General features: G+C 35.1%; 1 protein-coding gene across 1 annotated transcript in view; it reads left to right on the top strand.

Moving 5' to 3' along the window:
* LOC132740739 (rho guanine nucleotide exchange factor 10-like) overlaps positions 1 to 19,603 on the top strand; it is a 107,139-nt gene that overhangs the window by 76,984 nt on the left and 10,552 nt on the right. The window contains 3 exon segments of the mRNA XM_060728705.1: positions 4,488 to 4,744; positions 5,018 to 5,178; positions 9,094 to 9,230. Coding sequence (XP_060584688.1) covers positions 4,488 to 4,744; positions 5,018 to 5,178; positions 9,094 to 9,230 — 555 coding nt within the window.

The raw sequence follows: 19,603 nt of genomic DNA, 5'->3' as shown, positions 1-19,603 counted from the left end.
AACAGCCTTTACCATCCATGGCAACATGTGATTTATATTATAAATAGCGGCTGTTGACTTCCCTCAGGCACAACTGACTTCTCTAACAATCCATGGCAACATCTGACTTAGATAGCAACCGTTGACTGTCCTTAACTATTAGTGACTACCATTGCAACTATTGACTGCCTTTAGCAACCAGTGACTTTCATAGCAACCATTTACCTTCTTTGGCTAGCAATGACTTTAGTAGCAACCATTGATTTTCCATAGCAATCAGTTACATTTTTAACTTTACTATTAAATCATTATATCAGACATATAGTAGCTCACCAAGGTGTCCGCAATTGTGTTGGCATCCGCATCACACTTTTTGTTAAGTTTTCTTACCACCCCACCTATTTCCTATACCCTTTGAGGTATTGCTGTGAATACTTGTTTGTAGTCATCTTTCCCACTTCCAAGGAAGAGGACATAACTGTCATGGATTTTGACAAAATTAAGCCCCTTTTTACATTTAGAATTTTGAATAAATTTTTTGTACCAACACACTTATTTTCTATACCCTTTGTAGTATATTGCTTTGAAACTTTAAATACTTTTCAGTGACCATCATTCCCACTTCTAGCCAAGTACTTAAAATAGTGGAGTAGACTGTTTTATTAACAGTCCTTTAAACTACAGTTTTTAGCTCACCTGACCACGAAGTGGTCAAGGTGAGGTATAGTGATGGGGCTATGTCCGGCGTCCGTCGTCGTGCGTCGTCAACAATTGGGTTGTTAACAGTCTAGCAGTCACAGTTTTGATTGGATCATCATCAAACTTTGTCAGAATGTTTGTCTCAATGAAATACAGATCGAGTTCGAAGATGGGTTATCTCGGGTCAAAAACTAGGTCACAGGAGCTAAAAAATAGAAAAAGCTTGTTAACACTCTAGAGGCTGCAGTTTTCATCCAAATATTCTGGAAATTTGTCAGGAAGGTTGTTTTAATGATATCTAGGTCAAGTTCGAAGATGGGTCATCTCCGATCAAAAACTAGGTCACAGGAGCTAAAAATAGAAAAAGCTTGTTAACACTCTTAACAATTGGGTTGTTAACAGTCTAGCAGTCACAGTTTTGATTGGATCATCATCACACTTTGTCAGAATGTTTGTCTCAATGAAATACAGATCAAGTCCGAAGATGGGTTATCTCGGGTCAAAAACTAGGTCACAGGAGCTAAAAATAGAAAAAGCTTGTTAACACTCTAGAGGCTGCAGTTTTTATCCAAATATTCTGGAAATATGTCAGGAAGGTTGTTTTAATGATATCTAGGTCAAGTTTAAAGATGGGCCGTCTCCGGTCAAAAACTAGGTAACAGGAGCTTAAAATAGAAAAAGCTTGTTAACACTCTAGTGGCTGCAGTTTTCATCCAAATATTCTGGAAATTTGTCAGGAAGGTAGTTTTGATGATATCTAGGTTAAGTTCGAAGATGGACATCTCCGGTCAAAAACTAGGTCACAGGAGCTAAAAATAGAAAAAGCTTGTTAACACTCTAGTGGCTGCAGTTTTCATCCAAATATTCTGGAAATTTGTCAGGAAGATTGTTTTGATGATATCTAGGTCAAGTTTGAAGATGGGTCATGTCCGGTCAAAAACTAGGTCACAGGAGCTAAAAATAGAAAAAGCTTGTTAACACTCTAGAGGCTGCAGTTTTCATCTAAATATTCTGGAAATTAGTCAGGAAGGTTGTTTTGATGATATCTAGGTCAATTTGAAGATGGGTCATGTCCGGTCAAAAACTAGGTCACAGGAGCTAAAAATAGAAAAAGCTTGTTAACACTCTAGAGGCTGCAGTTTTCATCTAAATATTCTGGAAATTAGTCAGGAAGGTTGTTTTGATGATATCTAGGTCAATTTGAAGATGGGTCATGTCCGGTCAAAAACTAGGTCACAGGAGCTAAAAATAGGAAAAGCTTGTTAACACTCTAGTGGCTGTAGTTCTCATCTAAATATTCTGGAAATTTGTCAAGAATGTTGTTTTGATGATATCTAAGTCAAGTTTGAAGATGGGTCATGTCCGGTCAAAAACTAGGTCACAGGAGCTAAAAATAGAAAAAGCTTGTTAACACTCTAGGGGCTGCAGTTTTCATCCAAATATTTTAAAATTTGTCAGGAAGGTTGTTTTGATGATTTCTAGTTCAAGTTCGAAGATGGGATATCTCCGGTCAAAAACTAGGTCACAGGAGCTAAAAATAGAAAAAGTTTGTTAACACTCTAGTGGCTGCAGTTTTGATTCAAATATTCTGGAAATTTGTCAGGAAGGTTGTTTTGATGATTTCTAGGTCAAGTTCGAAGATGGGTCATGTCTGGTCAAAAACTAGGTCACATGAGCTAAAAATAGTAAAAGCTTGTTAACACTCTAATGGTTGCAGTTTTCATCCAAACATTCTGGAAATTTTTCAAGAAGGTTGTTTTGATGATTTCTAGGTCAAGTTCATAGATGGGTCATCTCAGGTAAAAAACTATGTCACAGGAGCTAAAAAAAGCTTGTTAACACTCTAGAGGCTGCAGTTTTCATCTAAATATTTTGGAAATTTGTCAAGAAGGTTGTTTTGATGATATCTAAGTCAAGTTTGAAGATTGGTCATCTTCGGTCAAAAACTAGGTCACAGAAGCTAAAAATAGAAAAAGCTTGTTTACACTCTAGGGGCTGCAGTATTGATTAAAATATTCTGGAAATTTGTCAGGAAGGTTGTTTTGATGATTTCTGGGTTAAGTTCGAAGATGGGTCATCTCATGTCAAAAACTAGGTCACAGGAGCGAAAAATAGAAAAAGCTTGTTTACACTATAGTGGCTGCAGTATTGATTCAAATATTCTGGAAATTTGTCAGGAAGGTTGTTTTGATGATTTCTGGGTCAAGTGCTAAGATTGGTCATGTCCGGTTAAAAACTAGGTCACAGGAGCTAAAAATAGAAAAATCTTTTTAACACTCTAGTGGCTGCAGTTTTGATTCAAATTTCTTGGAAATTGGTCAGGAAGGTTGTTTTGATGATTTCTAGGTCAAGTTTTAATATGGGTCGTGTCCGGTCAAAAATTAGGTTACATTGCCCAAATATGAAAAAATCTTTATAACACACTAGAGGTCACATGTTTGACTCAGTTGTCATCAAACTTGGCCATGATGCTTGTTCAAGACATTGCTTGGATGCGGTTGTGTCAGGTGAGCGATCCAGGGCCATCATGGCCCTCTTGTTATATTGTCTTATGTGAGTTATACAATGATTTTTGTTGGCAATACATGACTGTATATTCCGATAAATTCTGTAATCAGTTGACCCAGTGACTTTCTTTTTTATTGAGTGCTAAACGTTTGAAATTTTGAAAATACGGACATGTCCAGATGCTCACTTTAACTTTGAAACAAATGACAAAGATTTTAGTACTCTGATACTTTCTTGTGTTTTGAGTTAGTACTTTGAGATTTAAACCCTTTAAACAATATAATTTTGCCTTCGAAGTTTCATAACCATTCATCTAGATTATATCCCATTTACTTGTATATCTTTATTGATTATCTTACCAGGTAACAATGAAAATATATATTAACTGTTCTTGCTTTGTTGAAAAATAATGAATGGTTAATCATACAAAAGCTTTGAAAAAAATCACAGAGAACTTCAAATTCCTCAGTGATTATATAATTGTGCATCTGAGCTCAAACCCTGCATTTTTCTATAATAAAACAATTAACATAAATATCTATAATTATAAATAGATTTTGTATATATACATTTTTATATTAAAACCTATAAATTTTCAATTATGCAAGTGCCTGCATTTCTCATAAGGGATTTAACCATTTAAAAAAACTATTAAAGGAACGTCACTGAGATCAAAAAGCATAAACACATGAAATTTGAAACTCTTACAAAGATTAGTTTGGGCACTTAAGTCAGAAATATGTGAAAAAGCAAACCAAGAAATCAAATCATAAATAAATTGAGCATTGTAATGCTTTTTAATTTCAGGTCATTTTTTTTTTCCTTAATAAAATAATTCTTCTGGAAAAACTGACTGCAAATTGTGAGCCAAGTCTGAAATGTTGCACACAAGTTTAATCTAGACCTACATAAAATGGATCATTTATCTCATTATTTATTTATGTTTATTTATATTTATGTTGTTATGTTACCACTTGCAATTTTGGCAGCCAGTCACCATTATAATTTACTGTAGTTGATCTTACTGAATTGACCTTTGCTTTATGTGACAAATGACCACTGTCTATTTGGCAAATTGATACTGTTATTTTCACAGAGTGGTCACTTTTATGTGTCACATCTGTATGAGTTTTTCAAAAAGGTGATGTTATGTTAGCCCAAGTACCTACACTAAGAATATGTGTTAAAACGTTGACTGAATGCTGCTCAAGATATGCATGGTACATAATTATAGTATTCTGAAAAAACTTCAAGTTACAAATATTATGTTATTTTAGAGTCATGCTTTCATTTACAATCAGGTATCATGTGGTGTGAAGGTGTACTTTCCAAAGAAAAATGAAGGTTCTATGGAACATCTGTGGATTTGCTCCTCCAATGAAGGTCATGGTCAAGTCTCTGTTGTATCTCTTCATACAGACAAGCCATCTTTAATAGAATCATTTCAGGCCACTAAATGTATGATTATATGTGTAGAGACTGTGCCAGGTTATGCCAGGGTCAGATCAAAGACAGCATTTGAAGAAGACACAGTCTGGATGAGTACATCAGACTCAGAGTAAGTTTTTGAAAATCTGAGAACAAGTCTGAAACCTCCTAGCTGATCAGCTGTTTAAAACACTTATTTTCCATTTTGTAATTAATTATGTAAGCCAGTCTAAACCTTGTAGCTTTTCATTGGCTGTTTATAATCATATAGTTAAATTTGAATTTTCAAGGTACTTGTACTACCAGTATAATTCAAGAGAAACTGAAGCACCTTCTTTCTTTTATTTTAGTAATTTCAAGGGGCAGACACTAGAACTTAAGAACTTTTCTACTGTAATTACAGGATCCAAGTATTTATGCTAAGTGAGAGGCAAGCAGACTTACATAGACACTGTATTTATACATTTGAAGTTGGCTGTATAACTATCTCTATGAGATACATTGACGATCTTATGTTTTGTGGAAATAGGAATGGGAAGGTGATCATTTTCTCCAGAAATGATGGTTTGTATTAATAATTATTATCTTATCTTATGCTTTTGTTGTGATATGACAGTGAGATCAGTGAAATATATATCATATCACACTGTTTTAAATGAAATGAAATATGTAATATGGGTTTTTGCTCTAAACATTGATGGATATAACAAAGTACCAGGATTTATCAAAAAGTTCTTGGCCCGATGTACTTCCGGTAGTCAGAGAACTCAACTAATGGTCTTACTTTTCAATATAATCGCCCTCTACATCAATGCACTTTGCCCACTCCTGCTCCAACTTGTTAAACCCTTCAAAATAGAACTCTCTATTTTAGTTCTCATAGAACTCATTGACCACCTCCATGACACCTTCATTGCTTCCAAAACATCTACAACGAAGCTTGGTTTTCAGTATCAGAAACAGGTGGAAGTCAGAGGGGGCCAAGTCCGGAGAATATAGGGGATGGGGAAGAATTTCAAAGCGGCACTTAGTTGCAGCAGCCATCGCAACTTGGGATGTGTTAGCTGACGCATTGTCGTGCAGGAGCAGAACGCCTTGAGTCAGTTTGCCCCTCCTTTTATGCGCGATTTCTTGACGCAGATGTCTCAATTCGTCTGCGTAGTACATACTGTTTATGGTACGCTCTTGATCAAAATAGTCAATCATGATTATCTCCTGACAATCCCAAAAAATTGAAGCTATCATCCTCCCTGTTGATGACACCCTCTTGAATTTCTTTGTAGGGGGTGAATCAGGGTGATTCACCCATATGCTTTGTTTCTTGGATTTCATACCAAATTGATGGATGCATATTTCATCCTGAGTTACAAGATAAAATCAGGTTCATCCTCGTAGCAAAACAAAAGATATCTTGAAATGTCAAGTCTGGTCTGTTTCTGGTCATCAGTCAACTCTCTGGGGACCCATCTAGCGGAAACCTTAGACATGCCATAGACATCAGTCAGAATTGCCTGAACTGAACCAAAGCTTATGCAATTCTTCGCAGGTCTCCCCTTCTGTAGCACATGATCAGATGGTGCACAGCTTTAGCTGCAAGGCTGCTCATCATCTTCAATGCTCTCCCTGCCCCTCTTAAATTTAGCAGCCCATTTTTGACAGTGCTATAGGAAGGGGACTCCTTCCCAAGTGTATCCATGAAGTCTTCATGGATTTCCATGGGGGACATTCCTTTCTCACAGAGGTACTTAATGACGGCTCTGATTTCAACTTTCTCCATTTGGTCTAAATGACACACCCCTCTACTGATCAAAGTGTGTTTTATGTTTTTTATTCTGTGTAAAACTGTAACTCGGTCAGTAAACTTCAATAAGATATCAGTATCAACGAATTGTGTGTAAATGTCAGTGTAGTGGCTAGAAGTATATCAGGCCAAGAACTTTTTGATCATGTCTCATAGATTACACAGCAGATAACTGTCAGACTTGGCAGTAATGTCATCTAACTCAGCTTATGTGTAATTTCATGTATTGTTTCAGTAGTTTGATCACAAAAATTTTGAAATTGGGTATGATAAATTTCGAGTAATATTAAAAAATGTCTCACATCAAAATGAGAATTTGAGAAATTTGAATATGAGAAAATATTATAGGTTACCATGAGCAAGTGCAATGTATTTCATATTCACTCAAAACAATTAAATAATATTTCAATATCATATATATATTTGTCACACCAACCCAGTTTAGGACATATGGTGACTTTCCAGCTTTACTGGTGAAAGAAAACCTCAGGTGCCCCTCTGAACATTATTCTAGGCAAGAATGGCAACCTGAGTAGAACTACCGACATTCTGTATTGGCCGAAAGCCATCTGGATAGCTTGTGATTAGGGGAAGGTGGCCAATATCAAATAAATATTATTGTTATCCTCTGCTGCAAATACAATTTTTTATGATTTTAAATGATTAATGTTAATATTGATAATGACATAAGTTTTATTATGCCACCACAGCAGCATCTGCGATATGGTGGCATATAGCGATTCACCTGTGTGTTTGTGTGTATGTATGTTTGTGTGTTTTATAGATGACATGTGAACTTAAAAAATCTTCTTGTGAAAAACCACTTGACTAATTTCAACCAAACTTGGCAGGATTGATCCTTGGGTGAAGGGCTTTCAAAGCTGTTCATTCCATTCTGAAATCTGGTTGCCATGACAATCTAAATGAATCGAAGAATAAATTGAAAAAATCTTCTTGTAAAGACCCATAAGGCCTAGAGCATATATATCTTGCATCAGGCATTGTCTGGTAGACCTCTACCAAGGTTGTTCAAATTATAGCCCTAAGGTCAAAATTGGCCCCATCCCGGGGGTCATTAATTTTCACTATGTACATTTTGTAAAAAAATAAAAAATCTTCTTATTCGAAGGTATAAGGCTTAAAGCTTTGATGTTTGCTAAATAATATAGGTCCTCTACCAAAGTTGTTCAAGTTGTTCCCTGGTGCCAAAATTGGCCCTGCCCGGGGGCATTAATTTTCATTATGTACACATAGTAAAACAATTGTTTTCTGAATTTGAGAAAGCTACAGCTTAGATATTTGACATGAAACGTTGTTTGGTAGACCTGTATCAAGATTGTTTGAATTAAACTCTTGGGTCAAAGTTTAACCTTACCCAAGGACACAGTGACTTACTTCCTTGTCCTTTGATGTATAGCCATGAAAGTTGGACCATGTGCACAGGTTTTGTTGTAAAATTGAACTGTGATATCAGGTGACCTAGATTTTGATGATGTGATTACTTTCTTGTCCTTTCATGTACAGCTATGAAATTTGAACCATGTGCACAGATTAAGATGTTTAGTGAACTTTGTTATCATCTCACCTAGATTTTGACAAAGTGTCTTACTTTGTTGTCCTTTGATGTACAGTCATGAAAATTAAGCCATGTGAAATATGACCTTCACCACCAAATTCACTAGACTAAACTGCATTGATAGATTCCTACTTCTATCTTTTATTTGAATAACAATAGATTTAACCACTTATCAGAAAATAATAAGATGGGTCAGGGATCTATGCATTATGGCAATCTTCAATTGTATAGAAACAAAGAAATTCTGTTCCTATTTAATGTTGTGTTAATAAGATGTCATAGCATTTTTCACAAATGCAATCTTGTTTTAAAGTTTACATTTGATTGTACTGCACTTGAAACCATCTTTTACTGGTGTTATAAGGGGAGAGCTGTTAGTAACCATTGTAGGGCTTGTGTCTGTTTGGTTCATTTACCTTTGCAGCAATATTGAACCTTTATATGGGCAAGCTTATACAAAATTTTAAATGGCCCTAGTTAGGGGTTCTTTATTTAGCTGTTCTACATTTATAAATACATGTATGTATCCATGTGTGTACCAAGGTCACTGGGACCTGAAATAGCAAACATAAAACTGGCCATTTAACAAAGTGCATTGACCTAGATGTATCTTAATGATTTCTTTCTGGCACACCCGTATATAGCGTAAAGGTAAGGTAACTGTGCCTTTCAAAACATTTAATTGGCCATTCAAGCAGAGTGCATTGACCTAGAACCTTGAAACTTTGTATGTACATGAGTTTTATCTGCCATAATAATTTTCAGCCCAAAAGATCAAAGGCGTAGGCCACTTGGACTACAGTATAATATCAAAACAATAAGTTTGTCATCAAAGACCTAAACTCTTCTTGTTCAAATCATAAAAGATCTAGTGATAATGTTAAGTGAACTTAAACTTTAACCTGTTGGAACCAAACATGATTAGCATTTCCACCATTACAAAGTCAGACATGCCCTTAGATCCTTTAAGTCCTACCAGGTTCTTGACTATTTGTAACTTTATTTTTCTATTTTGATATTGAAATCGCTTAAACATAGAACAGACTGTATATGGTTACATATTCAGCAGATTAAACAATTGTTGCAAAATGTTTCTTTTCAGATGGTGTTTGGAGTGAATCAAGGAGAATAACTCTAGGATTGAATCCTGTTACCTCCCTTATCTGTGTAGGAGATAATATGTGGGCAGCTTGCGGAACAAAAATCTATATTATTGATATAGACACATACGAGATTCAGGTTTATAATATAGAATGTTTAATGTATATCACTGATAACAACATATGTCAGTTTCAGGTATATGATAAAGATATGTGTATTGTATCTATGAAAATAGCAGCTCATATTATACCCCCCAAAACAAAGTTTGGGAGGTTAACTAGGAGTCGCCAAGTGGTTGGTCGGTTTGTCAAGCAGTCTGTTGCATTTTCCTAGTCCGGAGACTTGAAGACTAATGGTTGGAATTCAATACAACTTCATCATGTTCATACAAAGCACATTGAGAGGAAGTGCAATGCACAAGAACCATAACTCTATCTTTACTAATTACAGAGTTATTGCCCTTTGTTACTTTTCCTTGTCCGGAGCATAACTTGAAAACTACTGGTTGGAATTCAAAACAAGTTCATACAATGTCAAACAAGTTTATACAATGGTCAAGCACAATAATAGGAAGTGCAGTGCACAAGAACCAAGTTATTGTCCTTTGTTACTTTTCCATTGCTTTTTTTTTGTCCGGAGCATTACTTGAAGACTAAATGGTTGGAATTCAGTACAACTAAATGCAATGGTCAAGCACATTGAGAGGAAGTGCAGTGCACAAGAACCATAACTCTATCTAGACAAATTAAATTACATAGTTATTGCCCTTAGTGTAACTTTTCTGGACTTATTACAGAGTAATTCAATTAAACTTTATCAATGGTTAACCACATTGAAAGGAAATGCAACATACAAGAACCATAACTATCATTAACTGCCACACAACCATAACTCCAGTTCAATTGTTTTACAAGGTTTTTTGTTACTAGTAACTTCTTCACTTCTGAAGCAGTCTTGCGGGGATATTAATCACAATTAGTGATAGTTCTAGTTCTCTTAGGATTCTCCAACTTCGAATAACTTGCCTCTCATAGCTGAAAGATTAAATACTGCCATTTTCGAAAGTGGGTCATTTGTGTCAAAATCTAGGTCAGCTGATCAAATAAAAACCTTGTTAACACTTTAGAGTTCACATTTTTTAATTAGATTTTCATAAAAATTTGTCAGAATGTTTATCTCAATTGTGTCTCAGACGAGCTTAAAAGTGTGTCATCTTGGGACTTGGTGATTTGTTTTTGAAAGATGATTTATATAAATCATGCGCCTAAGGCCTAAAATACCTCCTCTTAGTTTATATTTGAGGTTATATAAAGACTTACAGGGATGTAGCATCATCTTATGTTGTTTACAAAAGTGTTATAAGTCATGCCCCTGGGGTCAAATTGACCCAACCCTTGGGTATTTAACTTCAAATGACTAATTTATTTTTCATTAACATATTAAAATTGATAAACCACCTAGCCAATTTCATCCAAACTTCACGTTCCTTTGGTAATCAACTTTAATAATTGTTCAAAGAATTTAATTCCAAGCAGAACTCTGGTTGCCATGGCAACTGACAGAAAAAACTTAAAATATCTTCTTTAAGAAAACCGCAAGAGCTAGAGCTAAAATATTTGGTATGAAACATCACCTAGTCAGTGTCTACCAAGTTTGTTCAAATGAATGCCTTGGGGGGGTGTCATTGATTTTCCTTATTTGTATATAGTAAAAACTTAAAAAATCTTCTTTTAAAAACCCCAAATAGCTAGAGCTTAAATATTAAGCATGAAACATCTTCTAGTAGGTGTCTACAAAGTTTGTTCAAATAAAAGCCCTGGGGTCAAAATTGGCCCCACCCCAGGGGTCATTGATATTCCTTATTTGCATATAGTAAAAACTTAAAATATTTTCTTTTAGAAAAGCGCAAGAGCTAGGGCTTAAATGTTTGGCATGAAACATCAACTAGTCAGTGTCTACCAAGTTTGTTCAAATAAATGCCCTGGGGTCAAAATTGGCACCACCCCTAGGGATCATTGATTTTCCTTATTTGTATATAGTAAAAATTAAAAAAAAATTCTTTTAAAAACAACATAGTTAGAGCTTAAATATTAAGCATGAAACATGTTCTAGTAGGTGTCTACCAAGTTTGTTAAAATAAATTCCCTGAGGTCAAAATTGGCCCTGCCACGGGGGTCATTGAATTTCCCTTATTTGGAATTCAACGAAACTTTATGGGAACCTTCAATACCAAGAGGAGATGCGCATATCGTTGCCTTGTAAGGGTCAGACACTTTAACTCAGAGTTATGGCTCTTGATTAGTTATGCAGTATGCATATAGAGCAAAAATCATTTCCGCCCTACTTCTCTGCAACTACTGGTTGGAATTCAACAAAACTTTATTGGAACCTTCAATACCAAGAGGAGATGCGCATATCATTACCTTGTTTGGGTCAGACACTTTAACTCAGAGTTATGGCTCTTGATTAGTTATGCAGTATGCATATAGAGCAAAAATCATTTCTGCGCTACTTCTCTGCATTTACTGGTTGGAATTCAACAAAACTTTATGGGAACCTTCAATACCAAGAGAAGATGCGCATATCATTGCCTTGTTGGGGTCAGACATTTTAACTCAGCGTTATGGCCTTTGATTAGTTATGCAGTATGCATATAGAAAAATATTTGTTTCTGCGCTACTTCTCTGCAACTAATGGCTGGAATTCAATGAAACTTTATTGGAACCTTCAATACGAAAGATGTGCATATCATCGCCTTGTTCGGGTCAGACATTTTAACTTTGAGTTATGGCCCTTGATAACTTATGCAGTATACAACCAGAGCAATAATCGTTTCCGTGCTACTTCTCTGTAACTACTGGCTGGAATTCAATGAAACTTTATGGGATACGAAGAGGAGATGTGCATATAGTCGCCTTGTTCCGGTCAGACACTTATAACTCAGATTTATGGCCCTTGATTATTTATGCAGTATGCATACATCTCATTGGCATTTCCAGATATAACTATTTAACACTCTCTGTTATTGCCCTGAATATTTATCAAGTTCAAAGATTATTACTGTTTATGCCATGATAAATATATAAATAAAGCCTTATGTCTTCAGTTGTTGTGTTAGTAATAACCAGTACTCGGCGGGGGATATAAATTCAACGAATTTGCTTGTTTGTATATAGTATATAGTATATATTAAAACTTAAAAATCTTCCTTTAAAACCCCCAAATAGCTAGAGCTTAGATATTAAGCATGAAACATCTTCTATTGAATGTCTACCAAGTTTGTTCAAATAAAAGCCCTGGGGTCAAAATTGGCCCTGCCCCAGGGGGTCATTGATTTTCATTATTTTGTATAGAGTAAAAACTTAAAAAATCTTCTATTAAAAAACCAAAAGAGCAAGTGTTTAGATACAAAGCATGAAATATTTTCTAGTTAGTGTCTACCAAATTTGTATTTAAAAAAAGCCCTGGGGTCAATATTGGCCCCTCGGGGGGGGGGGGTCATTGTTTTTCCTATATGTATACAGTAAAAACTTTAAAAAATCTTCTTTTAAAAACCCCAAAGAGTTAGAGCTTAGATATTTTATTATAATAAAACATCTTCTAATGGCTGTCTACCAAGTTTGTTCAAATAAAAGTCCCTGGTTTAAAATTGGCATTGGCCCAGGGGCCTATATACAGGTGAGCGATTTCAGGGCCATCATGAACATCTTGTTCATTAACATATTGAAATATTTTGTATAAAAATTACAATGCCAAGCATTTTATACTTGGCACGAAGCAAAGAATTTAGATTAATTTTGGATTAAAAAATATAACTTAAATAAATGGAAATATCATCAGAATTACACACTGTCATGAGTAAAATGTTCTTCATTATAAGAAGCACATGAATATCTGCACATATCATTTTAAAATTGTAACGTTTTTCGTTAAATTTTACAGAATTATTTTCAACAAGAACAATGTGACATCATGATCTGTAGTGCATATTGCTATTTATATATTTCTTATTACCATATATTGTACTGTTATAATAAGCTGTTCATATCTTTTATTCTGTATATACTATTAATATCTTTTATTACTATATACATGTATGTATATCAATGTTTATATTATTTATATCTTTTATTACTATTATGGCACTGGTTGTACTATTTATATCTTTTATTACTATATATAGCAATGTATATACTTTTTGTGCCCCCACTATAGGGGGGGGGGGTGCATTTAGATTTACTCTTGTCCGTCCGTCAGTCCTTCCGTCCATCTATCCGTCTGTCGGTTCTTTTTTTGTGTCGCACGTAGCTCAAAAAGTAATTGACCTAGAGTCATGAAACCTTACAGGAATGTTCATCAGCATGTGAAGTTTTGCACCTGGGTATTTTTATGTGGATATATTTAGTATTATTAGAGTAATTGCCCTTGACTTAGTAAACATTTGCAATTTTCAACTTGTGTAACACGTAACTTAAAAAAATATTTGACCTAGAGTCATGAAACCTCACTGGAATGTTGATCAGCATGTGTAGTTGTGCACCTATGTGTTTTCGTGTGGATATTTTTAGTATTTTTAGAGTTTTTGCCCTTGACTTAGTAAAAATTTACAATATTCAACTTGTGTTGCACATAACTCAAAAAGTATTTGACCTGTAGGCCTGTAAGTTTACAAGAATGTTGGTCAGCATGTGTACTTATCCACCTTGGGGTTTTCTTGTGGATTTATTCAGTATTTGCCCTTTACTTAATAAAAGATTTTTAGTTTTCAACTTGGGCACATGTAGCCAAAAACAAAAAATTTGACCTAGAGACATAAGATTGAAAATCGGTGGTGTGTGGGGGCACCGTGTACTATGGACACATTTCTAGTTATATCTTTTGATACTATGCATAGCATTGTATGTACTATTTCATATTATTTAATACTATATAATTTATTATAGAGATTTAAATGCTATTTATATCTTTTAGTACTATATATAGCAATGTATATACTATATATATCTTCTATTACTATATATAGCACTGTATTTGCCATTTATATCTTTTAGTACTATATATAACAAGGTATATACTGTTTATATCTTTTATTAACCAGGTTTTCAATTTTGAAAATCCTGGTTATTAGATTGGGGTATGGCGGGCGGCTGGGCGGATGGGCGGATGGGGCGGGCGGGCGTCAAACGAAATTGTGTCCGCTCTGTAACTCTTCAACCCTTTGAAGAATTTTGATGAAACTTCAGACAAATGTTTACCACATCAAGATGACGTGCAGAACGCATGTTCCGCATGGCTGGCTCCAAGGTCAAGGTCACAGTGACATTAACATTGAAAAATCCTGTCCGCTCTGTAACTCTTCAACCCTTTGAAGAATTTTGATGAAACTTCAGACAAATGTTTACCACATCAAGATGACGTGCAGAACGCATGTTCCGCATGGCTGGCTCCAAGGTCAAGGTCACAGTGACATTAACATTGAAAAGGGCGGGCGTCAAACGAAATTGTGTCCGCTCTGTAACTCTTCAACCCTATGAAGAATTTTGATGAAACTTCAGACAAATGTTTACCACATCAAGATGACGTGCAGAACGCATGTTCCGCATGGCTGGCTCCAAGGTCAAGGTCACAGTGACATTAACATTGAAAATCCTGTCCGCTCTGTAACTCTTCAACCCTTTGAAGAATTTTGATGAAACTTCAGACAAATGTTTACCACATCAAGATGACGTGCAGAACGCATGTTCCGCATGGCTGGCTCCAAGGTCAAGGTCACAGTGACATTAACATTGAAAATCCTGTCCGCTCTGTAACTCTTCAACCCTTTGAAGAATTTTGATGAAACTTCAGACAAATGTTTACCACATCAAGATGACGTGCAGAACGCATGTTCCGCATGGCTGGCTCCAAGGTCAAGGTCACAGTGACATTAACATTGAAAATCCTGTCCGCTCTGTAACTCTTCAACCCTTTGAATAATTTTGATGAAACTTCAGACAAATGTTTACCACATCAAGATGACGTGCAGAACGCATGTTCCGCATGGCTGGCTCCAAGGTCAAGGTCACAGTGTCATTAACATTGAAAATCCTGTTTACATGATTTTAACTTGATTTGGCAGTCAAAGGTCATATCATCTTTGGAGGTAATTTAAAAAAGATATGATATATTATTTCATGTCTACTTTGTAACTTGTTTTTCATTATACAGAATTATCAATATAATTATAGTGAACAAATTCTTCTGTGCTGAACTCGTCCTACATTTCTCAACAGTTTTTGTTCAAACTTTCACAGAAGCTTTGTCATCAAGCACCCTGGCACATATTGTCGGGGTTTTGTGATTGGATAGTTTTTGACCTAATTATGGCCCTTTGTTTTTTTCCTTATACATAATATTATAGTGAACACTTCTTCAGTGGCAATTCCTCCTACATTATTCATGTTTTACATTGCACATAGTTACATTGTTTGTTGCTTGTATTTGTATTTCAAATACAACATATTTATCTACAATGGTGATAATTGAAAACCTGGTTTCATGGCATTGCCATGTTTCTTGTTCCAATATATAGCACTGTATGTACTATTCATATCTTTTTATATTATATATAGCACTCACAGTATTTGCCATTTATATCTTTTATTACTATATATAGCAATGTGTATACTATTCATATCTTTTTATACTATATATAGCACTGTATTTGCCATTTATTAGCTCACCAGAGCCGAAGGCTCAGGGTGAGCTATTAGTATCAAAGGGGGATGCTCCGGCGTCCGTCGTCCGTTGTCATGTGTCAACAATCGTCTTCTTCTCTGAAACTACTGGGCAGATTTACTTCAAATTTGGTCTGTAGCATCCTTGTGACAGTCACACTTGAATTTGCTCATGTCATTCCAATTGGCCCCTTTTAGGGGTCAGCAGAGCTAAAAATAGAAAAACCTTTAAACATCTTCTTCTACAGAACTAATGGATGGATGATCACCAAACTTTGTCTGTAGCATTTTTGGGTAGTCTTTTATCAAGTTTGCTCATATTATTTTGATTGACCCCTTTTAGGGGTCTCTAGGGCTAAAAATAGAAAAACCTTTAAACATCTTCTTCTACAGAACTAATAGATGGATAATCACCAACCTTTGTCTGTAGCATTCTTAGGTAGTGTTTTATCAAGTTTGCTCATATTAATTTGATTGGCCCCTTTTAGGGGCAGCAAAAGCTAAAAATAGAAATACCTTTAAATGTCTATTTCTAGAGAACTAATTGATGGATGATCACCAAACTTTGTCTGTAGCATTCTTAGGTAGTCTTTTATCAAGTTTGCTAATATTATTTTGATTGGCCCCTTTTAGGGGTCTCTAGGACTAAAAATAGAAAAACCTTTAAACATCTTCTCCTACAGAACTAATTGATGGATGATCACCAAACTTAGTCAGTAGCATGCTCGAGTAGTGTTTCACCAAGTTTGCTCATATTAATTTGATTGGCCCTTTTTAGGGGGCCGCTTAAGCTAAAAATAGAAATACTGTTAAATGTCTATTTCTACAGAACTAATTGGTGGATGATCACCAAACTTTGTCTGTAGCATTCTTGGGTAGTTTTTTTATCAAGTTTGCTAATATTATTTTGATTGGCCCCTTTTAGGGGTCTCTAGGGCTAAAAATAGAAAAAAAACCTTTAAACATCTTCTCCTTCAGAACTAATTTATGGATGATTACCAAACTTAGTCGGTAGCATGCTCTGGTAGTGTTTTATCAAGTTTGCTCATATTATTTTGATTGGCCCCTTTTAGGGGTCTCTAGGGCTAAAAATAGAAAAACTTTTAAACATCTTCTTCTACAGAACTAATGGATGGATGATCACCAAACTTTGTCTGTAGCATTTTTAGGTAGTGTTTTATCAAGTTTGCTCATATTAATTTGATTGGCCCCTCTTAGGGGCAGCAAAAGCTAAAAATAGAAATACCTTTAAATGTCTATTTCTAGAGAACTAATTGATGGATGATCACCAAACTTTGTCTGTAGCAGTCTTGGGTAGTCTTTTATCAAGTTTGATCATATTAATTTGATTGGCCCCTTTTAGGGGTCTCTAGGGCTAAAAAAAGAAAAACCTTTAAACATCTTCTTCTACAGTACTAATGGATGGATGATCACCAAACTTTGTCTGAAGCATTCTTAGGTAGTGTTTTATCAAGTTTGCTCATATTTATTTGATTGGCCCCTTTTAGGGGCCGCAAAAGCTAAAAATAAAATTACCTTTTAATGTCTATTTCTGGAGAACTAATTGATGGATGATCACCAAACTTTGTCTGTAGCATTCTTAGGTAGTCTTTCATCAAGTTTGCTAATATTATTTTGATTGGCCCCTTTTAGGGGTCTCTAGGACTAAAAATAGAAAAACCTTTAAACATCTTCTCCTACAGAACTAATTGATGGATGATCACCAAACTTAGTCGGTAGCATGCTCGAGTAGTGTTTTACCAAGTTTGCTCATATTAATTTGATTGGCCCCTTTTAGGGGGCCGCTTAAGCTAATAATAGAAATACTGTTAAATGTCTATTTCTACAGAACTAATTGGTGGATAATCACCAAACTTTTTCTGTAGCATTCTTGGATAGTTTTTTATCAAGTTTGCTAATATTATTTTGATTGGCCCCTTTTAGGGGTCTCTAGGGCTAAAAATAGAAAAAACCTTTAAACATCTTCTCCTTCAGAACTAATTGATGGATGATTACCAAACTTAGTTGGTAGCATGCCCTGGTAGTGTTTTATCAAGTTTGCTCATATTAATTTGATTGGCCCCTTTTAGGGGCCGCAAAAGCTAAAAATAGAAATACCTTTTAATGTCTATTTCTAGAGAACTAATTGATGGATGATCACCAATCTTTGTCTGTAGCATTCTTAGGTAGTCTTTTATCAAGTTTGCTAATATTATTTTGATTGGCCCCTTTTAGGGGTCTGTTGGACTAAAAATAGAAAAACCTTTAAACATCTTCTCCTACAGAACTAATTGATGGATGATCACCAAACTTTGTCTGAAGCATTGTTGGGTAGTCTTTTATCAAGTTTGCTCATATTAATTTAATTGACCCCTTTTAGGGGCCGCTAAAGCTAAAAATAGAAAAACCTTTAAATATCTTCTACTTCAGAACTAATTGGTGGATGATCACCAAACTTTGTCTGTAGCATTCTTGGGTAGTTTTTTTTTATCAAGTTTGCTAATTTTATTTTGATTGGCCCCTTTTAGGGGTCTCTAGGGCTAAAAATAGAAAAAACCTTTAAACATCTTCTCCTTCAGAACTAATTGATGGATGATTACCAAACTTAGTTGGTAGCATGCCCTGGTAGTGTTTTATCAAGTTTGCTCATATTAATTTGATTGGCCCCTTTTAGGGGCCGCAAAAGCTAAAAATAGAAATACCTTTTAATGTCTATTTCTAGAGAACTAATTGATGGATGATCACCAATCTTTGTCTGTAGCATTCTTAGGTAGTCTTTTATCAAGTTTGCTAATATTATTTTGATTGGCCCCTTTTAGGGGTCTGTTGGACTAAAAATAGAAAAACCTTTAAACATCTTCTCCTACAGAACTAATTGATGGATGATCACCAAACTTTGTCTGAAGCATTGTTGGGTAGTCTTTTATCAAGTTTGCTCATATTAATTTAATTGGCCCCTTTTAGGGGCCGCTAAAGCTAAAAATAGAAAAACCTTTAAATATCTTCTACTTCAGAACTAATTGGTGGATGATCACCAAACTTTGTCTGTAGCATTCTTGGGTAGTTTTTTTATCAAGTTTGCTAATTTTATTTTGATTGGCACCTTTTAGGGGTCTCTAGGGCTAAAAATAGAAAAAACCTTTAAACATCTTCTCCTTCAGAACTAATTGATGGATGATTACCAAACTTAGTCGGTAGCATGCTCGAGTAGTGTTTTATCAAGTTTGCTCATATTAATTTGATTGGCCCCTTTTAGGGGCCGCAAAAGCTAAAAATAGAAATACCTTTAAATGTTTATTTCTAAAGAACTAATTGATGGAAGATCACCAAACTTTGTCTGTAGCACTCTTGGGTAGTCTTTTATCAAGTTTGCTCATATTAATTTGCTTAGCCCCTTTTAGGGGTCCCTATAGCTAAAAATGGAAATACAGTAAACTTCACTTATAGCGAACACGGTTATAGCGAACTTCCGGTTATAAGGAACAATTTATTTTGGCCCGAATTTTGCCCTTCTTTATTTAGTACAAAAATATACGGTTACAGCGAACACGGTTATAACGAATTATCGCTTATAAGGAACTCATTTGTAAGTCCCAATTTAGTTAAAAGTACAGAAAATTACACTTTTATAACGAACACTAAAATACCGGCTGTCCGTAAATAGATTCCGCATCAGTACGTAATAGTTTTCTATTTAGGATACTTTTAGCATGAGTTCTTGTCACCAAGATAAAACAGTTATTCCTTTTATTGTAATATTTTTTTTTCTTTAATAATTTTGCTCGAGTAAATAAA

Source organism: Ruditapes philippinarum, unplaced genomic scaffold (genome assembly GCF_026571515.1).
Source record: "Ruditapes philippinarum isolate M1 unplaced genomic scaffold, ASM2657151v2 ctg1721_1_1_1_1, whole genome shotgun sequence".
NCBI lineage: Eukaryota > Metazoa > Mollusca > Bivalvia > Venerida > Veneridae > Ruditapes > Ruditapes philippinarum.
This window is presented reverse-complemented; position numbering and strand designations above follow the sequence as displayed.